Genomic DNA, 23138 nt, shown 5'->3' with positions numbered 1-23138 from the left:
CCCTGTTCAGTTGACCTCTTAATTACAATGTTGCTCAACTCTTGCTTAGTAGTCATTTAGTAAAACCTTTTGCATCCACATGTTTTTCAGACATTCAATCCATGTCAAGGAAGAGCCGGTGATTGCGGAGGATGAAGACTGTCCAATGTCATTAGTGACAACAGCCAATCACAGTCCAGAGTTAGAAGATGACAGAGAGATTGAGGAAGAGCCTTTATCTGAGGACCTGGAATGAGGGTGAACTTGTTGACACCTCAGTGTGAAGGGACATATCACTGACCTTCATAACCACTCCACAACCATGAATAGTTGACAAATTTTTACTGTGACTATTTATTAAGCATGGATAAAGGAGACAGACCTAAAGGAACTTACTAAGCCAGCCCTTTGGGATTCAGAACCAACAGGCAAATTGCTTGTTTTCTTCTCTTTTTGTCTTTATTTTTGTTTATTTGTTTGATTTTACTTTTTTTTTCTGTTTTTTCCTTTTTAGAAAAAAAAAAGGCAAAAAAACTGATTTTCTTGGGAAAAAAAAGAAAGAACTGTTCTTTCTATAATGGCTCTGCCCATTTAAAAAATGTGGCTCTTAAGGGTTCATGAAATGACTGAGTAGAGGATCCATGTCCTATAGAAAGCAACTGCGCCTCATATACTGCCAAAAATAGTGTTAGTTTCATTAATGTGAATTTTCCAGCATTCAGTAGTTAAAATGTTAGAAACAATTGCTGGTCAACTTCAACTTGTTGCTATTGTTTTTAATTTGCACAGGAGTAGTATCAGAAATTAGTGTCACTGCTTGTATCTAGCTGAATTTTAAACAACAGAACATTAGTTTTTTATGTTGGTGCCACCAACTGTAAATGACATAAGTTAGTTATTACAGAACACAGTAATTAGACTGTTGCAACCATCTAAAACCTTAGGCTTCCAGTCTGTGCTGTTAGTGTAAAGATGTAAAGTGCAATCCTAAGCTAACATTATCTGTGCAAGCACCATAGAAACATTTGCATATCTGCATAGATCTTACAACTGTACTCTTTACCTCCTTGTGATAAAGCTTTGTCTACCTGCAAACACAGTCAAAGGCTACAGCTGCAAACCAAAGCCAACTCTAACCATGGCCAAGAGCTCAAGGACAGAAGCAGCCACATGCTTTGGTCAGCCTTCTGTAACTTCAATTAGTACAAAGGAACCTTTTCCATGAACTACCTGCTGTTTTCTGATGACCTCTGGGATCTTTTCATTTAGCCCTAAACAAAGAAACGAATATGACAAAACAAAAAAACAAAACAAAACAAAACAAAAAAAAACCACAACTAAAAGAGTTCATTCAGTCACAGAGTAATCTTCTGAGGCCAAAAGTCCATCTAAATGCAATGAAGATTTGCTTTCATTAAAGACAGAGGTGAGGACAAAATCTGCAGTGGAAGTTATGACATGCTAGAAAGCAACAAATGTGGACCACTGACCAAAACAATTATGTACTTGATGCAAATGCAGATTGTGTATTGTTATATATATATAGTACATTGCGTTTTTGTTCCCCCCCCCATCTTTTTGGTGGTGAGTACATGTTGTTAGAAGTACATGTCTTGTATGGTCTTAATCTCTGTTGTGTACTATTTTTTTATAGTCTTAAGTTATAATAATAATAAAAAAAAAAAAAACAAAAAGTAGGAACCAAACATAAAAGGTCTAGTAAAGCCAAAAATTAATTTCCTATTGATTTTAAAGTGATCTAGCTGAGTTTTTACACTGAAAGCGAAGATTATAGCAAGTGTAGCCCATGGTATTTATTTTCAGTCAAACCAAAGTTACATATAATTCTGCCTCTGCTTATACGGGATATAAACACTAACACACTCCCTTCAAAGACTTGTGCAGGCCAAATTGTTGGAATGCTGATTTTTTTTCTTGACAACTCTATACCCCAAAACTATGATAATACATTATGGTGTAGTTGAAGATAGCATAGTCAGGTGTTTGCTTAAAACCTAGAGACTTTACATGTTGCTTTTCATGTGCTGTGCCAAGTCTTGAGAATACTTTTTCCCCCAACCAAGGGACCTCATAACCTAATTATGGTTATTGCTTTACAAACAGTTTTGACAGAAGGTGGCTGCTAGGGCTTAACACATGTCCCGGCTCCATGTGATGGAGCCGGTTCTTGCAAACTAAGCTCAATGTTTATCCTTTGCTGAAGTCAGCAAATAGAGTTAGAGAGATACCCAGTCATCTATCACACCAAATAAAAGGACATAACGGCTTTCAAAGGGTTTTCCCACTTACCCAAAAGGCTTTCTGAAAGCTTCTACCTCTGCAAAAAAAGAAAAAAGGAAAAAAAGGAAAAAAAAGAAAAAAAAAACAAGAAAAATAGTGAAAAAAAAGTTAGAACAATTATGGCAGATTGCATGAAACATGAGAACGTCACAGTACCTGCTACTTTTCATTATGTTTGTCTTTGGGTCATGATCAACGAACCGGAAGTTATTGATGTGGTATCAAAGGAGAGATTGGTATTCTGAAGGATGGTTCTCTGATGCCTAGGATACTGCTGTAGGGATAATCTGAAAGGGAAACGCTTTCGGGTGCATGTTCAAAAAGCTTTGATGGACTGGAAGTAACGTGGAGAGTTGTTCCATCGGGAGGGTGGCCTAAGACTACAATGCTAAAGTATGCATACCTCAGTTTCAAAACTTTTGAAAGGAAGTCTCAGCCACAGAATGCATATACCTGTAGAGTTTTGCATGGGTTTTATATGAATACAATTTTAAAAAAATAGCTGCTTGCACATACCAGAAAAACCTCCAAAACTGCAATTGCTTTGAAAAATAGATTTTAGGTTTTTTGGAGTTTTCTGAAATGCTTGGTCTGTATTTTGATAATTGTGCATATTATGTAAAAATGTTGGTGGACCCATAAATGACCAGACTTTTTCTAAGAAAAATGTTGCTTTAATGCATTTCATGGATTTTTACTCTTCTATCATTGCTTGCTAGTAATAGCAAACCTGCTTTTCTGCATCTGCTTTGCGTAGCTATTGTAAGGCTTTGAACTAATGTATGTATTTATTGCTTGAACTTCTGTGCATACCTTATAAAGCATAATGTCTGACAATTTAAATGGCTCATGTATTCTTGCTTCTACCATAAGCTGATTATGGGGACTATGATCTTTTGTATACAGCAAATTTTAACTGTAGCACAGACATCTGTTTATGTATTGGTGGGATATACCTGTTTTATTTATCTTCTTTGAGGTAAACTAATTTTTGATACTTTTCATTACTGTGTACTCTGTTCACACTTTGCATTCTCTGACGTTAGAAGTCATGGTTGAGAATTGTAACAGCTGTTATTTGTTCTGTATTCATGGCTTTCACTGCTGAATAAAATAAAGGACCAAACCTAGGATTTGAAAGAAAACTGCCTACCTCTAACACCAGGGAGTTACCAGATTCTATTTTACATAGTTTTAATCTACAAAGACACAATTGCTTAAACCTAGTGGGCTTAAGACTTATATTCTATGTATTGGATTCATGGCACCGTTGTATTGTTTGAAAATCAATTAAAATTTTATGTGACTGTTAAAGTATTTGGTAGAATTACCACTAACTGGGTTTTCTTTAGATGAGTCAGATAAAGAGAAACGTCATCAGCATTCTGTGTCTACAGCTGCTTGCAAACTTCATAGGAATGCATTTCTCTGTGATTGGGGAATAGAAGAACAGCCAGCTAGGAATGGAGCTACAGAAGTTCACTTAAAATAAATGGTCCTGGACTTTAATGTCCCTGGGCAGATTCAATTGCAAAATCCAATAGACTATTTTGTAAAGTTTTGAAATTGGGAGTTTACATTTTTTGAGAATTTGTAAGACCTCCTATTACTCATGTTAATATTAACACACGCCTGGACAGTAACTTCACTGACATATTAGCTATTGAAAGAAACTTACTCTTGTTGCTTCATTCATTCAGGTTGCAATGAAAGGGGCTTTTTCCCTCTCGGTCCAAGAACACTTGACAAATCTTACGTAACAGAAAAAGAGGGATGTACATTATTCTTTAGAATTAATGTATGAACAGTGTGTCACTTCTGCTGGATGTAAAAAAAAAAATGTATATGAAACCATTTCATTCAGTTGGTTACATTTCTGAAGTACAAATAAAAAAAGATCTAAGTCTTTTTGACCCATTTATAACCACTAGGATTTTATTCTTTCTGAGAGATCATTCTTTCCACTCTAGAGACAAGCCATAAAGTTGTATGCCCACGTCCTGCAATGTGTTTAAAAATAAACTCCGAGGAACAGAGGACTTCTAAAGTAGATCATACCGAAAGGCAGTCAATAAAGGTTTTAGCTGCTTGTCAGATGCACCTAATGAGAACTATCCTTGGGTTCAAATGTGTTCTCTAATAGGCTTTGCTTTTTATTTTTCTGTTTTTATTCAAATAGACCTCAGCATTGTAAATGTCAAACTTTAAAACATGAAGACATGAGCATTTCTTTTTATTTCATAAACCCTGTGTACATATATGTGTTCACACACACAGAGACATTAATCATCCTCATGACATACTAGCACTATTTAGAGGATGTACAGGAATAGTCAACACTTAAAATAGTTTTGTAAGATGTTGAAGATAAATACAAGACCTTTTTGAGGCAAATCCCAGAAACATAGGTACTCAGCAGAGAAAAGTTTGGAAAAGTAAAATGGAACACAAATGTGTTGAGTATATTTTTGTTTTACGTATAACAATTTTAACACTTTCTGTCATCTCAGTGAAAGTGTAACTGAACTAATATGCTGTCCACAGGATAAGAATTGTTTCAAAAGAAATATGAATGTGAGATACATTCTCTTGAACCTTAAAACTCATTTTTTTCATATTGATTAGTTGAAAGTAAATGAATATTAACTTTCCCTGTCCAGTGTATTTTGTTAAATGACTAATGATGACATAATAAGAAAAAGGTGCTGGGGCCTTCTATATTTTAATACATAGAACATTACTGAGGGGTTAAAACTAACAGTATAAGAAAGAAGAAAGACTGATGTGCCAAACACTTTGTATTCAGCTTTGTATTCAAATTCATGCTATCTTATAGATACACACACTATGCTACAGAGATATATTTTGTGTGGTCAGACAGGATTAAGATGCTTTTAAAGTGTTGGTCACAAGATACTTTCAAATTTTTTAAAGTTAAGAATAATATAAAATATAACTAAATAAACTCCAGTTACAGTGGTAAGTCACACAATTTCCTGGGACAGAAATAGTAAAGCTTAGGCAGCCATTATTGTCATCTATTCACATGGTCGGATATCTTGTAGAAAATTATATTTAGGCAAATCCTAATATTAAAAGGCTGAAGAAAAAGATCTCAGCTGCATCTTCAAACTATTATTTAGTTTTTAAACTTTAAAGAAAACTATGAAGATGTACAAAATTACCACAAAAGAATATATAACCCAAGAAAGTAAAATATGGCTTCACTGGGAATCTGACACAGTCTTTGGTCCAGAATAAAATAAAAACACTGTATAGATGGACAGAACAGTGGAAACCAGAGCTGATTTTAGGATTTTGTCTTATGTGAAGTTTTCAACTTACAGATGACTCTGAAATGCTGAGTCAATGCACACATGGCCACACAATCATACATAATAAACCGAAGTATGGCTTTAAGCCAAGGTATGCATTTTAATGTGTTGCTGTGAACATTCACTCCAATCTTTTGAATAAGTATTTCCCCTTCTTCTCCTTCTTAATGTCGATTTTGCACGTGTGTGTTTGTCTGGATATCTGTGCACCACCATGTACACACCTAACACCCTCAGGACCCAGAAGAGGATCAGATGTCTGGGAACTGGAGTCATATATAGATGAGAAACACTGTGCAGGTGCTAGGAACATAGCCCAGATCCTCCAGGAGAGCATCCAGTGCTCTTTAACCACTGAGCCACCTCTCTAGTCCTTAGTCTGTTACTTGAAATAACTCTTATCTCCCAAATCCACAAGCCATTAGCTTCCATTGTTCTCATCAAGCATTTTGGAAAATGTCTACACAACATATTGGTCCCCTGTTTACATTTGACATGACAATAAAGAAACGACCATGATCAGTCACACAGGCAGAAGTGAAGGTGAACAAGAGGAGATAAAAATGTAGAGATGTGTTTAAGGAAATGTTCCTGTTAGGATCGCAATGTGATTTTCATGTCTTCACATCACTGTTGCAATGCTGAAGACATCATTCCTTGAGACTGGACTACCCTGCTTAGATGTTTGTACATGAGCTTGTGCTCATTACAAGGAAGTTGTATGACATCCCCCTATGGAAGTTGTGATGAGAAAAGTGCATTGTATTACTAACACACCAGTTTGCTCTTAGAAGACAAATGCTTCGGTATCATTTTTTTCTTTCCTAGAACAGCAGCAACCTAGAGTCTTCACACATGTGACACTAGAAAGAGTGTCTAATCTGACTGCTCTACCTAGTTCCCCATCAAATATATTCAGGTACTGGGCAAAAATGCACAAAAATTTAAAAGTACTAGTCCTTTTGGTCAAACATATTGGACAAAAACTAAAAGATCTCAGAGGAAAGTTAAAAAATTTAAAACTTTTTTTCACATGATATGAAGTTATTATAATACTATATTAACATTATTCTCTAAGATAAAAATTTAAGTTATTGAAAATAACTTATTGAAAATAAAAAATCTCACAAAAACTGTATGAGCACTGAGCTGAGAGTCTTGAAATTCAGTGATACACCAACATTTAGTGCCATCTGCCCAAGGACTAAGCTGGTTAACTAATCTACATAAATAAATTTTATATTTATTTATATAAATATAAAATAAACCAACAAAGCCTTAACAGAAAGAAATATGTTTTGCAGAAAATATGGGACATACCTTTCTTGTGAGAATTTCAAAAGCATTCTTCACAATATTCTTTGGGAAGTTGATAATAGAAATTACTTTAACATTTTCTGAAAACTAAAGATTGCCAAGTATTAAACAAATTCTTTTTGCCTCACACCTATACAGAGCTACACAAGCTTCATGAAACATTCACCACATTTGACTCTAACATGGCTCCTTGTCTTCCTGTCGAAGGATCATTCGATATTCATTTCTGTCTATAATCAGTTGTCTGTGTTATATGACATTATGTATCTCACCTTTCATTTCCTCACTGTTATAGGAATATTCTCATAGCAGTCTCTACTATAAAATGAAAATAACTTATTAATACTCTCCTCTGTAGAAATGTAAAGACATTATTGCATGAGTGTGCATCAGTGGTTATCATTTTCCTGAAGTAGTATTGGGCAAAGAACCTTAACTGTCCTAGTTGTCTAAGTGAGCATGGCACATTCGATACTATAGCTGCTATGTTGACACATTGAAAAATTATTAGATGACTTGAACATAAGTTTACGTAACAGTCTTACTAATATCATACACCAAAGCAGGCTTCAAGCACCTTGGAGGAAATTGAATGGTGTATCCAGAAAAATTTCTAAGAATTATAAATCAAGTTTTTGACGGGAAGGAGTATATCACATGACCAGGAACTCACAAATTATAGCTTAAAGAGTTCATTCTCTCTGATGCTTGTCTCATAAACAGTTATTTTGTAAACCGTTAGAGGGTTAATAGGTAACAACATTTTGTTTAATGATTAGTGCCACTTAAGTTTAAGCCAAAAATCTTTATTTTTCCCATTGAGGTAGCACAAATATCTGCTCATTTAATATTTTGTGGGAGACATTTAATATTTTGTGGGTGATTCTCACTATGTAGCTCTGGCTGGGGTAGAACTTGCTTTGAAGATCAAACTGACAGAAATCCACCTTTATCTTCCTCCGGAGTCCTGGAATTAAACTCATATGTTACCCAGTTCAGCCTCCATTTGCCTTTGGCTTTCAGGAAAGCTCTCACAGTACTGAATAAATCAACACTTTTGTGACTAAGCTATATGATATTCCGCAGTCAGAAAAGTATGTGAGATTCCTACTCCAGCCTAGTGAAAGAAAACATGAAATGACAGATAACCATCAAGACTGGGTATGGTTCCAGGCAAGTCAGAACTATCCCATGCATCCCTGTATCAACAACAGCAAAACACAGAGATGCATAAAATTGAATGTGGAACTTGGATCTGAACTAGAAAATGGCTTTCATTCATTTTCAATTCTATTCAACTCAGTGATGATTACATAAAGAGGTTTATTAAAGTTGTGTTAGATTCTGAGGCTAGAGCCTTTCATTTTGCAAGAAGGTAAGTCATTGTCCATAATAATACCTGCTGTAAAGACAAGCCAGGGGTCTGATGTGAAGTCAATGACTGCTCTACCTGTGTTGCATCCCCCACTGGCAATGAGTTGAGAGAAATATTTACAATATGAACCCAAACCTTGATGATTATTAATATTAGATATGATCCATGAACTGGAAATAATTTCATTTTGGGATACTGGGCACTAAAGCAGAGTGATTGGAGAATATAACTGATAAATGTATTAGATTTTAATGAATTCCTACCAGATAAAAAGCACCAAATGTCTATTGTAACTACTCAGGAAGTACCACAACTCCTTCTTCTCCTCCTCCTCCTTCTCCTTCTCCTTCTCCTTCTCCTTCTTCTCCTTCTCCTTCTCCTTCTCCTTCTCCTTCTCCTTCTCCTTCTCCTTCTCCTTCTCCTTCTCCTCCTCCTCCTCCTCCTCCTCCTCCTCCTCCTCCTCCTCCTCCTTCTCCTCCTCCTCTCCTTCTCTTCTCCTTCTCCTCCTCCTCCTCCTCCTCCTCCTCCTCCTCCTCCTCCTCCTCCTCCTCCTCCTCCTCCTCCTCCTCCTCCTTCAACTGGCATCCATTCTCAGTGGCTCTTTCAGGGACAGCAAAATTTCCACTTTTTGTGCTTGAGGACAGCTTCCTCTTCTCTCATTTGCAGCCAAACTTTTAGAACATTATGATTTATGTTTCTTCTATAGACATAAATTTTGGAGCAAATCTATCTCTTTCTCAAAAGTATCAATATACTTACAGTGGTCACAAAAACTTCTTCTATAGAATCACAGGTAAGTACTTGGGATAAAAATCTCTGATGTCTTACGGCTGGAATCCAGCCATGTTTACTCATATTTATAAACAAACCTTTTCCTCCCTTCTTTAGATAGAGTGGTGGATGATATCTCTCTTGCAGTAGCCTCCAGGTACAATTCCCACTATGTATTGACCAAAGTCTAGTGACTCTTAGCTTTCTGAGAGCTCACTGGACTCAGTTTATCAGCAATCTCCTCGTACTCTGCCTGTGTTATCTAATAATTCTTATTTAACTATGCTGTCAGTGCTTAATCATCACTGCATTCTCTGAGACGTGACTATCATCCTGCAGCTACCTATCTTGAAAATATTTACTTTTGTTTCAGCTGCTATTTGTAAATTTTTACGAGAGAGAGAGAGAGAGAGAGAGAGAGAGAGAGAGAGAGAGAGAGGAAGAGTGTGTGTGAAAGAGACAGGGTGGCAGGGAATAAGCAGGTGCCATGGCACACACATGAAGGGGGTCAAAGAACAACTTGTATTAGTCACTTTTCTCCTTCCATCATGTGGGTTCCAGGGACTGAACTTGGGTCTTCACAGTTAGTAAAAAGCAACTTTACTCTCTAAGCCATCTCACTAATACTGCCCTTTGGACATTTTGTGGCCTAAAGCTTCAAAAACAGATTAAAACTATGTGTATTATCATAGAGTTTTCCTGTTTCTCAATTTTTTTTTTTACACTTAATAACCCAGCTTCTGTCCTTTCAGGGGTCAGCCTGGGTCAAAAGACAACATCAAAATTCCTAAGCCTAGCAAAAACCCATCACTTGTAATAAATAGTGCTACCACACCAAGATGATGTCTTTTTCACTTCCAAACTTTATAAAAGGGTGAAACTCAATTCCTACTTTGGATCATGTTCCAGATGTTGGATGATTCTGCAAAATAACCTCTACTACTTCATTTTTTAGGCCCTAAGATATTATCAAGAAAACATTAACAAAAGCAACAGGTATGCTCAGATCACACAGGAGAGTAAAGCCACTTCAATTCTACCGTCTATATCGTTCCACAGAAGAACTTGACATTACAACCAGATCTCAAGTTGCTACTAAAGCTCCTCAGTCCATTCAACTTTTCTTCTTTGTGTTCTTCCATGACATACGGGCTTCTCATGTCAGACAAACAGTGTTGACTTGTCAAGCATTGACAAAAACTTTGTTCATTTGAGGTTGGGTTAGGATTTGGACTTCATGATAGCCAAAAGAGGCCATTGATATACCCAGGAATCAGACTTCAGAGATAAGTTTTGTGAGTAATCCATGGAATTCTTCATCTTTATTATGGGAACTTAACTTTATAATGCTTATTTGGGGGTTTGATCGGTGGGATAGAATCTGCTCCAAGACTCAGGAATTACATATGACCTTAGTAAAAATGAAAACACTTCTAAAATCTTAGGAGACTGATGTGGCAGCACATGCCTTTAATCTCATTATTTCACAGGCAGAGGCAGACTAATCTCTGTGAGTATGTGACCAGACTGGTCTACATGGTGAGTTGAGTTTCAGTTGTATACATGGCTATACAAATAGAGAAGCCTTGCCTCAAAACAATAAACAAAACAAAACAAAACAAAACAAAACAAAAGCCCAGGGCCTGAGTACATACAACTGTACATTAAAAGTACACATAGTGAGTCCTATTTTTATTTTTGTTCTTATAATAAAATACCCTGACCAAAATCCCTACAGTCTGCCTTTTCTGGGAAATCATAGCAGAATCTCAAAGCATATTGCCATATCACATCTAGTAGCAAAGAAAGAAATGAATACATGCATGTCTATGTGTGCTCAGGACCTTCTATATACTTACAAAGTCCAGGACTAGGGAATGGTGTTTAACCACAGTGGTCTGCGACTTTCTACATCAGTTAAAACTAAAATAAAGACAATCCTCCACAGACATGTCCACAGGCCAACTTGATCAGACAAATCCTCACTAAGACTCTTTTGTGGGGTAATTCTAGGTTGTGCCATGTTGACAATTAAAATTAATCATCAAACAAGGAAACAAGAGAACCAGAGCTCAAATCCTTCTAATAGATAAATATTTGTTGGATGTGGCACGTTACTTATAATTCTAGCCGTGAAGGCAGAAACAGGAGTTCTTAGGAGAGGTTGGCTAGCAAGATTAACTCTATCAGCAAACTTTGAGTTTGATTTAGAGACCCTGCCTGTCTTAGTCAGGGTTTCTATTCCTGCACAAAACATCATGACCAAGAAGCAAGTTGTAGAGGAAAGGGTTTATTCAGCTTACACTTCCACATTGCTGTTCCTCACCAAAGGAAGTCAGGACTGGAACTCAAGCTGCTCAGGAAGTAGGAGCTAATGCAGAGGCCATAGAGAAATGCTACTTACTGGCTTGCTTCCCCTGGCTTGCTCAGCTTGCTCTCTTATAGAACCCAAGACTAGCAGCCCAGGGATGGCACCACCCACAATGGACCCTCCCCCCTTGATCACTAATTGAGAAAACACATTACAGCTTGAGCTCATGGAGGCATTTCCTCAACTGAAGCCCCTCTCTCTGTAATAACTCCAATTTGTGTCACGTTGACACAGAAAACCAGCCAGTACACTGCATTTAAAATTAAGGAGGAAGAGCAATAGAGAATGATTTTCTGTATTAACGTTGAGCCTTCATGGGCACAAGCACACATGTGCATGAGCCCTCACACATATCCGTGTCTATGAAAATGTCAACATGTATTTACACACAAGTAAATGTTCACACACACACCATACACACACACACACGCACTGGAGGCAGGAGAGGAAGCCCAAGTACCAATGTAAATTAATGTGCCAGGGAAACCTAGAGGATTTTCCAGGCCTATCAGGTATAGTACTTCCCTCTTTGTAATTTTTGAAAACACATACTAGATGGGTGTATGAGACCTTAAGCTGGGTCCCTGGAGACTTAGTTTCAAACCTGACTTGTTTTCTAATTCAGTGGCATTGCCCCCAAAAGATTACTTTACTCTCTGTATAACAGTATGTTCATAAGTACAAAGAAAAGTAACAAAGTATTTGAGCAGATGCCCTTGAAGGTCATTTTCAGCTTTTTAAATCTTTTGATTCACTCAAATCTAAATTCAATGACTAAATTTAGTAATCATGATCTAAGAAATTGTTTTTCCAAAGGTAAAAAGAAAGCAAGTGTGTGCAGCTTTTGAGAGCTGATCAATATCTAACTTCAATAAATGATGAGTTATTTGTTCAGATTGAGGGAAGCTGGTTTGAAATGAGGAGACTGGATGATTCAGAAATCTTGGTCTTTGAGCTACTTCACTACTAATTGGCTGCACAGATAACAGCTGTGGGTCACAGAAACTGTCTGGTCCTTTTGTACCAAGTGCTTTGAGAGAGAAAACACTTTATCTGGTGGGAAAGAAAAGGAAATATGATACCAGTAGATTCTAACTCCATATGTAGAAGCCTGAGTCCCTCAGCCCTTCAGTGTTATAGCAGGGATTTTAATGTAAAAGGCTAGGTCCAGCAACCCTGACAAGGGAGACTCATTAGTGTGTCTGAACAAGTCAAATGAAGCAGGAAATAATGGTGAAGAGCAAGAGATTTATTCAGTGAGTCCAAATTGTAAAGTTGAATGGGGTCCAGGGACCCCCAAGTCCATCTTCAGGGAACAAAATGAACTACAAGAAGAGTTGGGGCAAGGAGCAATGGAGATATATAATTAAGCGATTGTTATTCATGTAATATCATTTATTATTGCCTCAGTTTCTGATCTGCAGTGTTTTTTGCCTGAGAGTCTACATCTAGTTCCTAGGAGATGGCTGTTTCTGCTCCATGGTGCATTCTCCCTTTATTTGGTTGGTTACCTGCCTGTCCTGTGGAACTTGTTCTTCCTAGACTCTACAGTGACAGGTGTTTAGGACAATGACTTAGCTCTGTGCCTTTAGCCAAAGTAAAAGAGACAGATACTTAAGGAAGGTAGAGATGTCAGGATTTTGTCCTGCTTTCAGGTAGGTCCAAGTAAGGAATCAAAGCTTTGTAATCAAAGCTTTAAAAATAACTTTTATTTGTTCTTGTCTGCCTCTGTCTGCTGACCTAGTCCTAATCCTGAAAGCATCTAGCCTCTGTACAATCAAATCTAAGCCTAGAATGTTTTCAGCCTCTGAGACTTACTGCTGAACAAGCTCACCCTTTTTAGTTCTTTCTTAATTCTGGCTGACTGGTTCAACTCAGATGGTCACCTTCAAAGTCCTTTCAAGCTTACTGATTCAATCTGGCTTCTTTCAGATTCTGACTGAATTATTCTGTTTGGCCTCAGACTAACTCTGGTAATTCATGCTAATCTTCTGGCTCCTTATTATTCTCTGTCTTCAGCAGCCTCTGCTGACCACTGAACTGCATGAATTCATGAAGGAACTCAACTCCACTTCAGTGCACTCATTGCACTGATGCCCAACTGAGTCCCAGATGAATCAAATCACTGAACAACTGATTGAACTCCACTTACCCAACTCCCTCCTAGTACACATCACTTTCAAAAATGGCTACTTCCTTCTGCAAGCTAACCTTACCTATGTTGTTAGGGATTAAATGTGTGTACTAAGAGCATGTCTGTATTTCCAGCCTCATCACACATCTTTGGATGTGATACCTTGCCAGAGCAGCTATGTTGCTGGATTAGAATTACTCTAGAAAAGCAGCTCTAAAATACTTCTGTTCCAGTTTGGGTTTCATAATTGCAGGGTGGGATGATGACTATGGCCATTTCCCAGGGCTTCTTAAACAGAGAGGAAGTGGGCCCATTCACTTGTTTATTGATTTGGTATCAGTCGCAGATCAGACAGTGATCTAGTCCCAGACAAAGTAATTAATAAAGCCTAGAAAAGAGCCTTTTCTCCTAGTGAGCTTGCAACCTAGCAACCCTAACATGGTCAGGAGGACAGAGCTACTTAAGTAAAGTCCTTGGCACACAAGAACTGCTCAGGATGAGTTGGACCTTTCTTGTTACATTGTGGGGTGTGTGTGTGTGTGTGTGCGCGTGCGCGCGCAACATTTTTAAAATGTCCTTAGAAACTTTTTTGGGTCGAAACTAATAATTTTTCTTTTTAAAAACAATTTGTTTTTTTTCAATATTATAATTACATTTTTTCCCTTTCTCCTTTCCTCCCTCCAGACAATTCCTCTCTTTCAAACATGGTCTCTTTTTTTTTTATCTTGATTGCCGTTAAATCCATATATGCACATGTGTTTACAAATATGTCAATAAATATAGCTTGTTCAGTTTGTATAGTGTTATTTGTATGTATGTTCTCAGGGCTTGGTATTTGATAATCACTTGGTATGCTCTTTTTGGGGGGAATAACCTAATTTTTCAACATCAATAGATCATTGATCTCCTCCACTGATGTCATTCCCCCCCCCCTTTTTCATTCTTCTTAGTTTGGTTTTATTGAATATATGCAGTTCCTGTGTGCACTATGAACTGAAAAGAAGGCTGTAGATTTACCAATGAGTTAAGGAGGATACAAATATAAAGAGAAAATGGACCCACATGGAAGTCGGGTTAAATAGAATGTATTACCTCGGGTGATGGGCATATATCATCCTTCCCAAATCTACCACTGTGATCTTCATCTTTTCAAGATACCAAGAGGGAAACCATGAGGATACACTGACTTTCTTTCTGTTTGGAATTGTGCCCATGGCAATCCTGATGCAGTTGTAGGCAGAATTGGTTTCTCTGGTTGAGGAGCCCAAAAGAAAACTGAGCAGCTCACTGATCACTATATTTAAAACATAAATCTTCTCTAATATGGGTAGCATAGCATGTGCTGTGTGAATTAAATTTATAACATTTTATAAATATCGGGTACTAGTTTAAGTTCGCAGCACTAAATAGGCCACTGCAAACCAACAACAAAAACAAAACAAAAAAACAGCCAAAGAGCTTAGGAAAGAAAGTAAGCAAGCAAGAGTCTTCTCTCTATAGGTTGTTGGATAAACAGAATAAACTAAGTCCTTCAGGTCTATTTCAGGGGCAAGGACTAAGAGTTCGACCATCCTCTCTCTAGTGAGTATATAGACAGCCCAAAATGAAGTTGTAGTGGGGTAGGGCATGGGAGGATTGGGAGTTTGATTGAGGTAAACAATATGAGTTTGATTGAGGTATACAATATGAAATTCCCAAAGAATCAATCAAAATATGTTGAAAAAACAAACAAACAAACAAACTCAGGACAAATTAACCTAGGTTCATTGGGTAAAGCTGTCTGCTGAAGAGCTGACAGCCGGAGTTTAATTCTGGAAGCCACATGGTGGGGGAAAATAAAACAATGACAAAAGTTGTCATTGACTCAAAACAAACAAACAAACAAACAAACAAACAGACGGGCAAACAACCAAACCAAGAAGACCATAGCTCTTACCTCAAAGGGAATAAGAGCTAGATTATTTTGGAGCCAAAGTTGAGTGGCCATGGCCTGTGATACAAGAAGCTAAGTTAGCCTGGGTAGCACATTCCCACACAGAAGCAGTTTCTTGGAGTTTTGTAGCCATAGAACAAAGAAAATTATGAGTCAAAGAAGTTTTAAAATGCAATGGTGGAAACACAAGAGGCAGTTACCCTTGGATGGTTCAGATGTTGTTGACATTCTTCCTCTTCCATTCCAGAGAATAGTGCTTTGTGAAGTTAATGTATTCCTTTTTATCTGTTTATCAGGGTCTGATAGGAGCTTGGAAGGGGGATGCCCTTAAGCAGCTTAAAGATAGTCCTGAAGAAATTTTAATTATGCTGTGGGATAAGAAATGTCTTAAACTCTCCTTTGATGGTTTTTAATCAGTTGCTCAGCCTGTATGGACAGCTTCTTTCCAGGAACTCTCGGTCACATTGTCCTCATGAACCCCCAAACCCCAACCCCAAACACATGGGCTATAAATTTTGGCTAATATGTAAATGACAAAAGCTTTAACATGCACTGCTCAGGTTGGCAAATGAATGTATTCAATGGCTGTGGTGTTTGTCTTTTCGTATGACTCTTCTGAGCATGTTCAATTTGGAATCATGAGAATAACCAACACATTTTCACCTTTTAATAATCAGTGTTCCAATGTTCTTATTTTTCTAAAGCCACAGCACCTGTTTTAATACAGACTGAGCATTTGTGTGTGTGTGTGTGTGTGTGTGTGTGTGTGTGTGTGTGTGTGTGTATGCTGAGACACTGTGGGCAAGCTTGCATGTCATCTCATTGGAAGCTCATTGCTATTATGTGCTATGTGAAATCTCTTTCATCAGATAGGACAATGAAAGCTGGAAAGACTATGGTGACATCAATAAAGTCAGAGCTGTGGTAAAAAGCTAGGACTGAAGTTCACTTCCCACTGCTTATGTAGAAACTCTCAGCTTGATGTGGCATAGGCAGATATGACAAATCCACATGCAAAGTTAAATGCATAAAGCACATAGGTTGCCAAGACTAGAGAAATGTCACATGCAATAAATATCCTTAGGTAGAAATTACAAGCACATATGATTTGAGAGGCATCAAATCGTATAGTTTATGAAAAATATCATTGTTTTTCAACTTGTTTAAGGTCCACTTAGTTTCCAAATGAATTCAGGTAACAGCATGAATGTTGTTACCTTTAGTTTTCAATTAATCAGTGTAGAATAGTTTTGAAATCAAACATGATATGTTAGATCGGCTCTAACCCCCTTAGTGGAGGCCTATATGACTAGCTATATTTGGCTTTCTGTTGGTGTTTCCTGGAGCTTCAGGTGACTTGGGTATCAAGAGACATTATTAAGAGACATTTCTTAAAGTCAAGAACCATATGCAGTATCCAGTCAGCTAACACTGTACCAGGTTCTAAGAGGTTCTCAGAAAAAGTGATTCCCCCATAAGTGGCATGATATCGTACAAAATGTAGATCTTTTCTCAGAAGCTTTTTCATTATTACTAATATTATTACTAATTAATTTTTTACTAATTAATTAATATTACTAAGTAATTAATTAATACTAATTAATTAATATTATTACTAATATTACTAATATTATTACTAATATTATTACTACTCTCAATATCATCTAAGCTTCCAGTTTATTAGCCTTTTGTCTCAGTGTTTGTAGGTATAATAAATGCTGGCTCAGTTGGTCAGCTTAATTGGAAAATACATTGAAAAGAAAAGTTAAAAAGCATAACAGGATATTGAGTATCATTTTCAATACCGATTTCTACCCTCTGCTAGTTCACTTGTAAGAAAAGGAGAACAACGAGGCTTTTAGTGAGGACATAATCGCTTACACAGCCAAATATATCAGGCAAGTTTGCAACACACGATTAGGCAGCCAATTGTGTTGAAAATATGCTTGCTCACTCACAGAAGACCACACCTCAGGCTCATGCTCTCCTGAGTCTTCAGTTCTCAAGTTCAGTTTGCACCAAGCCAGCCCCATTGTGTGTGTGTGTGTGTGTGTGTGTGTACTCAAAATTGGGTCACCAGTAGTAGTCACAGGGATTTGTGAGACACAGTGTAGTCAGTAATCCACTGTAGCCCAGGAATCCTTGTCTCCAGGCTGTTTCCACCTTCTGGTCATGACCCTCTATCAAAGCACATTGATGAGCAGCAGCTAAATGCCAGGAACTATGCTGAGTGAACCATTTTTGAAAACACTGACATTGTAAAACACGATTAGTTTTCTTCTATATATGTCCCATGGAAACTGAGGCCCCACTGTATATTTAATCTCAGGTGCATTTCCTCATTTTTGTCTCTTGGCCAATGTTAATGTTTGCTGTTTGGGGAACCCATTTTCTATGACCTAGAATTCTTTTCATGGCTACCATTCACTTTCTAGTGAGCTTAAGTACAGTAGAGCAAATCAAAGCAAGACTCAGGAATATTTTATTTATACCTTTGTTAGGATTGGTTGGTTTGGTACATAAAGAGAAGTCTTTTACAAAGAATGGACTTGAGGTCTGCAGAAAACATCATGTCACATGACAGTTCACCCCTTTGCCAATCTCTTGCTTCAGTTGCTTTTAGCTATATGGCTGACCAGTCATTCCTTAGGATCTACTCTTTAGGTTTGGGCTCAATGATGTGCTGAGGGCTAGGTCTTCTAAGTGCTAAATGTTGTTCCCATTCCCAACAGGTTACCACATAAAATGGAAGAGATGAAATCCCAATGCTAGCTGGCTGACCATGCAGAAAGAATAACCCGACTTCCACTTAAGCAACACATTTCTTTCTCCTAGGTGCTTGTTGAGTTCCTGAAGTGCTTGTTGATTCCCTGCCCATCATTACCCAAGGCAAATCGTATTGCACAAACGACACAATTTCACATGGTACTGTTTACTTTTTGTTAACCTTACACAAATCCTAGAGACAGCTTCAGTTGAGAAACTGCCTCTACCGTATTGACCTTTGACCATTTCGGTAAGGAAATTTTTAAAACTTGCCAGCCACAGAACCAAGCTGTGGTATGAAGTAAAACCATGCCAGGAAGTTTCGTAAGGTAGAGCAGGTTGAGACCCAGAGACTCAGTGGGCACACATCTGATGCTTAAGTGACTCCCAGCTCCCTGCCAGACTCCTGACTTGGAACACATGCCATGCTTCTCACATAAAAGAGATGTGACCACAGGTCATATAGGCCCAAAACAGAGCTCTCCATGCTAATGAGGTACCTAGAGGCCAGAAATCAGCTCACCCTTCCCAGACATTCCTGCCAAAAATCTGCCATGGAGAGCCATAGAGAAGGCCTTACCCCATAGAGCCACAGCCTAAGTTCCCCTAGAAGGAGGCCTCACTGTGTTCCTACCCACAATGGCTGACGCCATGTCAAAAACAATCATCCCTGATGAGACAAACCAGAACTTCCCTAGTCCCCCAGCCCCAGGCTAGACACTGTCCCCAGTCCTCAGACCCCTGGCTTTATTCTCTGATGTGCTCTTCTAAGACTCCCAGCAGCACCTGGATGTCCAAGAGTCTGAGAACCCCACGGTTCTGGTCTCGTTGCAGACCTGGGGACCCCCAAACCAGCTCCAACTTTCTCACATCTCAGACTGCTTTCCCAGCCCTGGAGTGGTGTCTTGGTGGGTGCTTCCCTAGAGTCCAGCACCAGTACTGGTAGAGACGTGGAGTAAGTGGAGTCAAACTCCCCTTGTTCTACCTTCCCAAGCAACAGTGGAGGAGCAGATGACGGCCTACAATCCTATATGCCTTTTGTAGGTAGCCACATCCCATTCAGATGAGTGGAGGCTATATAAAAGAAAGGTAGCTGATTAAGCCACGGGAAGCAAACCAGTAAGCAGAATTCTTCCATGGATTCTGCTTCTGTAATTGTCTTGGCTTTCCTCCCTGATAATGTGTTATAACCTATAAGTCAAACAATTCTTTCCTTTTTGAATTTCTTTTGTCAGTGTCTTAGGGTTTTACTGCTGTGAACAGACACCATGACCATGCCAAGTTTTATAAAGGACATTTATTTGGAGCTGGCTTACAGGTTCAGAGGTTCAGTCCATAATCAAGGCAGGAGCATAGCAACATCCAGGCAGGCATGGGGCTGGAGGAGCTGAGAGTTACACCTCTTGTTCCGAAGGCTGCTAGCAGTAAACTCACTTCCAGGAAGCTAGAACTAGGGTATTAAAGCCCACACCCCCACAGTGACACACCTACTCCAACAAGACCACACCTCCTAATAGTGCCACTCCCTGGCCCAAGCATATGCAAATCATCACAGCCAGAATATTTTACTTAGTACAATAGTGAAGGGGGATTATTCATTCCATTTTGTCTCCACTCAGAAACTAGGCAATAAGTCATCCATGCCAGGAGCAGATTATGAAAGTAGGCCATAAGCCATCTGTTCTAGTAGGAGACCTCAGAGCCTAGGAACAAGACAATAAAAGCCCTGCCCAAGGAATAGCTTGAAGATAGACACATGAATGGAAGACACCTTATTTTAAGATACACCAAATGTGCAGGGCAGCCCATCCCATCCAGTAGTTAATTATTCATGATGCAAGAATACAGTCCATCTGGGACATCCCAGCACCCACCAATGTGGTTTTAGATTACCTAATCCTAACATAGTAGCCAATCAAAACTGTACTAATGACAGGACTTTGGCCCCTACCAATCTCATTAGAGATTACTTAATCCTTCTAGAGAGTTTCCCCAGTTCCCTATAAGAAGGCCTGTGTGCCTTTGTCTGGGGTCACCATTTTGATGCTGTGCTGACCCTGAATACTGATTTTTTTTTTTTTTTTTTGTAGAATAAACCATCTTTGGTCTTGCATACTATTTGAGGCTGGGGTCTTTCTTTAATGACTCCAAACCCTAACAATAGGAAGCAAACTAGGGCATGCATCACACTGACCACCAGGTTCTTTGTTAACCATTAGTTGCAGCTTTAACACAGAACTACTATCTCAGCTCAGAAAACAGCACAGGTTTGCTGCTTCGGTTTGAATATAAAACATCTCCATGGGTTAGCCTGGTTGAACATGTGATCCTCAAGAGATGACACTGGGAAAACTGGAACCTAGGAGGTTGTTACAGGAAGCGAGTCACTGGGGGCAGGCCTTGAGGTTTATAGCTGACCTTACCTCCTGTTCTCTTTCTGCTTCCCGACTAGGGAAACAAGGTACCCAGGTGTCTCTTTCTCTTGCTGTCCACCTTCCCTCTGGTAATGGGATTGTATATCCCTTCAGCCATGCTACAAGCTGTCTTTTGTTGGGTTTTGGTCACAGCAGTAAGAAAAGTCACTCATCCTCTTATCATTCAGCTTTCGTTCCAACGTCTCAGTGAATTAAACTCAAGGCGTCAAACAGACTGTTGTTTATTTCTTGGAGACCAGCACTTTTGACTGCTTCTGCTCCTAGATGCCTCTCATTCTGAAGTGCTAGGATGATGTTCTTTCGCCCATCTTTAAAACAGCACCAGGGCATTGAATCTTTGTGACCCACGTGAGAATGCTGAGCCTCTGTGGATATTCAAAATTAACCCCCTCTGTTTTAGGTTTAGGTGAACAACAAACTAAGCTTCCTCCTCTTCCTCCTTAATTGTCCTTTGTCATGTAACAATGTATTCACTGATCCCTGGAGCTTAGGTGTGCACAACCCAGGGAAGGGCTTATTATTTTGCCTACGTGGGTTTATTTTCATTTTTACTGGTAACGCGTTAAAAGCCAATTTCAACCAACGTCCCCACAAAACAAAAGTTGCCTGACGATTGTACACAGGCGAGTACATCTCGCAGCCTCGTCTCTTCACTGCCCTTTGCTCTCCCCCACTGTTTTAAATGGCTTCGCATATAGCCATCCGATTTTAAGATTCAACGATCTGTGCTTCCATATTGTCTGTGTTCTAACTTCAGTAAGCCCCTTGCCTTCCCACCTGCCTTTGTGTGGGCAGTGCGGCTCTGCTCTCAGTAACGAGCCCCTCTGCCACAGAGCAGACCTTTTGAAGAGTACCTACTTTTCATCATGCCAAAGTATGAGCTCACACACGTCCACACTTGCCTTTGTTCCCTCCAGGCTTCCATACCTCATGAGTTGTCTCTTTGCTTTCACGGGGAATCAAGGTAGCAGACCTCAACAGCATTCTGTTTCAGGGTTGAGGGAAAGGCAGTGGAGAGGGGATTCAGGTTATATCCAATGGCCACCTCTTTCCTGGGTTTGCCCTCGCAGCAGCTGGAGAGCTTGCAGGTGCTAAGCCCTCTGATTTAGAACTACACAGGTCTGAAGGCTGAGCGTTTTCTCTGAAGAGCCTTCATCTCTGGAATTCCCTCTCCACGGCCATTGACCTAGATGGCCTGAAGTAAAATCTATCTCACTAGTAAAGTGCATTTTAGAGTTAATATGGCCAAGTTATTTATTTTGAATGTTAGTCGCAGTCAGTCATGGCACTTTTGGAAGAATGCAGAATCTTCAGGAATCTCAGGAGCAAATAACCCCGCCAAGGGCAGAAGAGCTTTCGGTATCATTGTCTAATGTGGGGTACTGGGAAGACACGTGTTTATTTCTTCTGTTTTTGTTTGGTCACACTCTCTGACCCGTTCCCACATTTTATCGCTTAGACAATCGTCGTGGTGAATTTCGGGTGAAACCCAATGTAAATAAGGAACTTGTCACACCTGCATGTGGAGTTAGCTGCACTAGTCTGTATGGGGCTACTGGAGTAACGTGAACATGAAGGAAGTTATTAGCTCTCCAGCAGGGGCAAAGAGAAAAAGCCAGTTCTGTCAAAAGTGAATGTTGAAACAAAAGAAAATAACCCCATCCCAAATGTTCTGGGCTGAGTCAGCCTTCCTGGGGTCTTCTTCTGGTTCAGAGGTAGCGCTGTCCTTGAAGTCCTCTCTGTTGGGTGACATGAGTCCATGGTATCAAGTAGTGTTTAAAATACCTAGATTAAAAGCCTTGTGCATTTAAAGTCTCAGCTCCAACAGGTATATAAATCAAAATGAACTTGCAAATTTCATTGAAGTTTCATCCTCTAGCCCAGGCTAGTCCCTAATGTCACAATTTCCACCTACATGACAAAGAATCTTTTACTCTAACCAAGTTCCTGTTCACAGTTGGAAGCTGGCCCATCCTGCAGTGGAAGGTGACTTTCATAGTGTCCTCACTCTGGCAGAGGTTCAGGTTAACATCCTCCTTGGGCAATGAGGGGACTAATATTCTGTTCTTTGTTCAAAGCTGCGGAAGATCAATGTACGGGATGTGCTGCTCGAATTGATGCTATTCCCGTCCTGAACCTATTAACTCCAGTTCTCTTCTCAGTGGAAAAGGGAAGTGAGTATTAGCTCAGCACTGTTCAAGTCAATACAGTTTTTAAAATCAAATTTCACCCTGAAAAGCATTAATGTTTCAATTAAAATCAATAGACAACAGAGATCCTCAGTCAGTTTTACCAATTCAAAGTGAGCCATGGATTTCAAATACATCCAGAGCTTCTGTGATACAGCTCTATGCATACAGGGATTTGACCACACACGGCTAAAAGCAATTCCCTTTTAGCCCATTCCCAAATAAGCTGTTC

The 23138-nt window shown here is 39.1% G+C and overlaps 1 protein-coding gene across 8 annotated transcripts in view; it reads left to right on the top strand.

Annotated features, from left to right (window-relative positions):
* The window catches only part of Foxp2 (forkhead box P2), a 511758-nt gene extending 509357 nt beyond the window's left edge, over positions 1–2401 (top strand). For all 8 annotated transcript variants that reach the window (XM_076913685.1, XM_034519090.2, XM_076913682.1 and 5 more), the window contains one exon: positions 91–2401. In XM_076913685.1, the coding sequence (XP_076769800.1) occupies positions 91–235 (145 nt within the window). In that variant the 3' untranslated portion in view covers positions 236–2401. The remainder of the gene's footprint in view (positions 1–90) is intronic.
* The last annotated feature ends 20737 nt before the right edge of the window (positions 2402–23138 follow it).

This window comes from Arvicanthis niloticus, chromosome 15 (genome assembly GCF_011762505.2).
Source record: "Arvicanthis niloticus isolate mArvNil1 chromosome 15, mArvNil1.pat.X, whole genome shotgun sequence".
In the NCBI taxonomy this organism is placed as follows: domain Eukaryota; kingdom Metazoa; phylum Chordata; class Mammalia; order Rodentia; family Muridae; genus Arvicanthis; species Arvicanthis niloticus.
The sequence above is the reverse complement of the archived record's forward strand: the minus strand, read 5'-3'. Positions and strand labels throughout refer to the sequence as shown.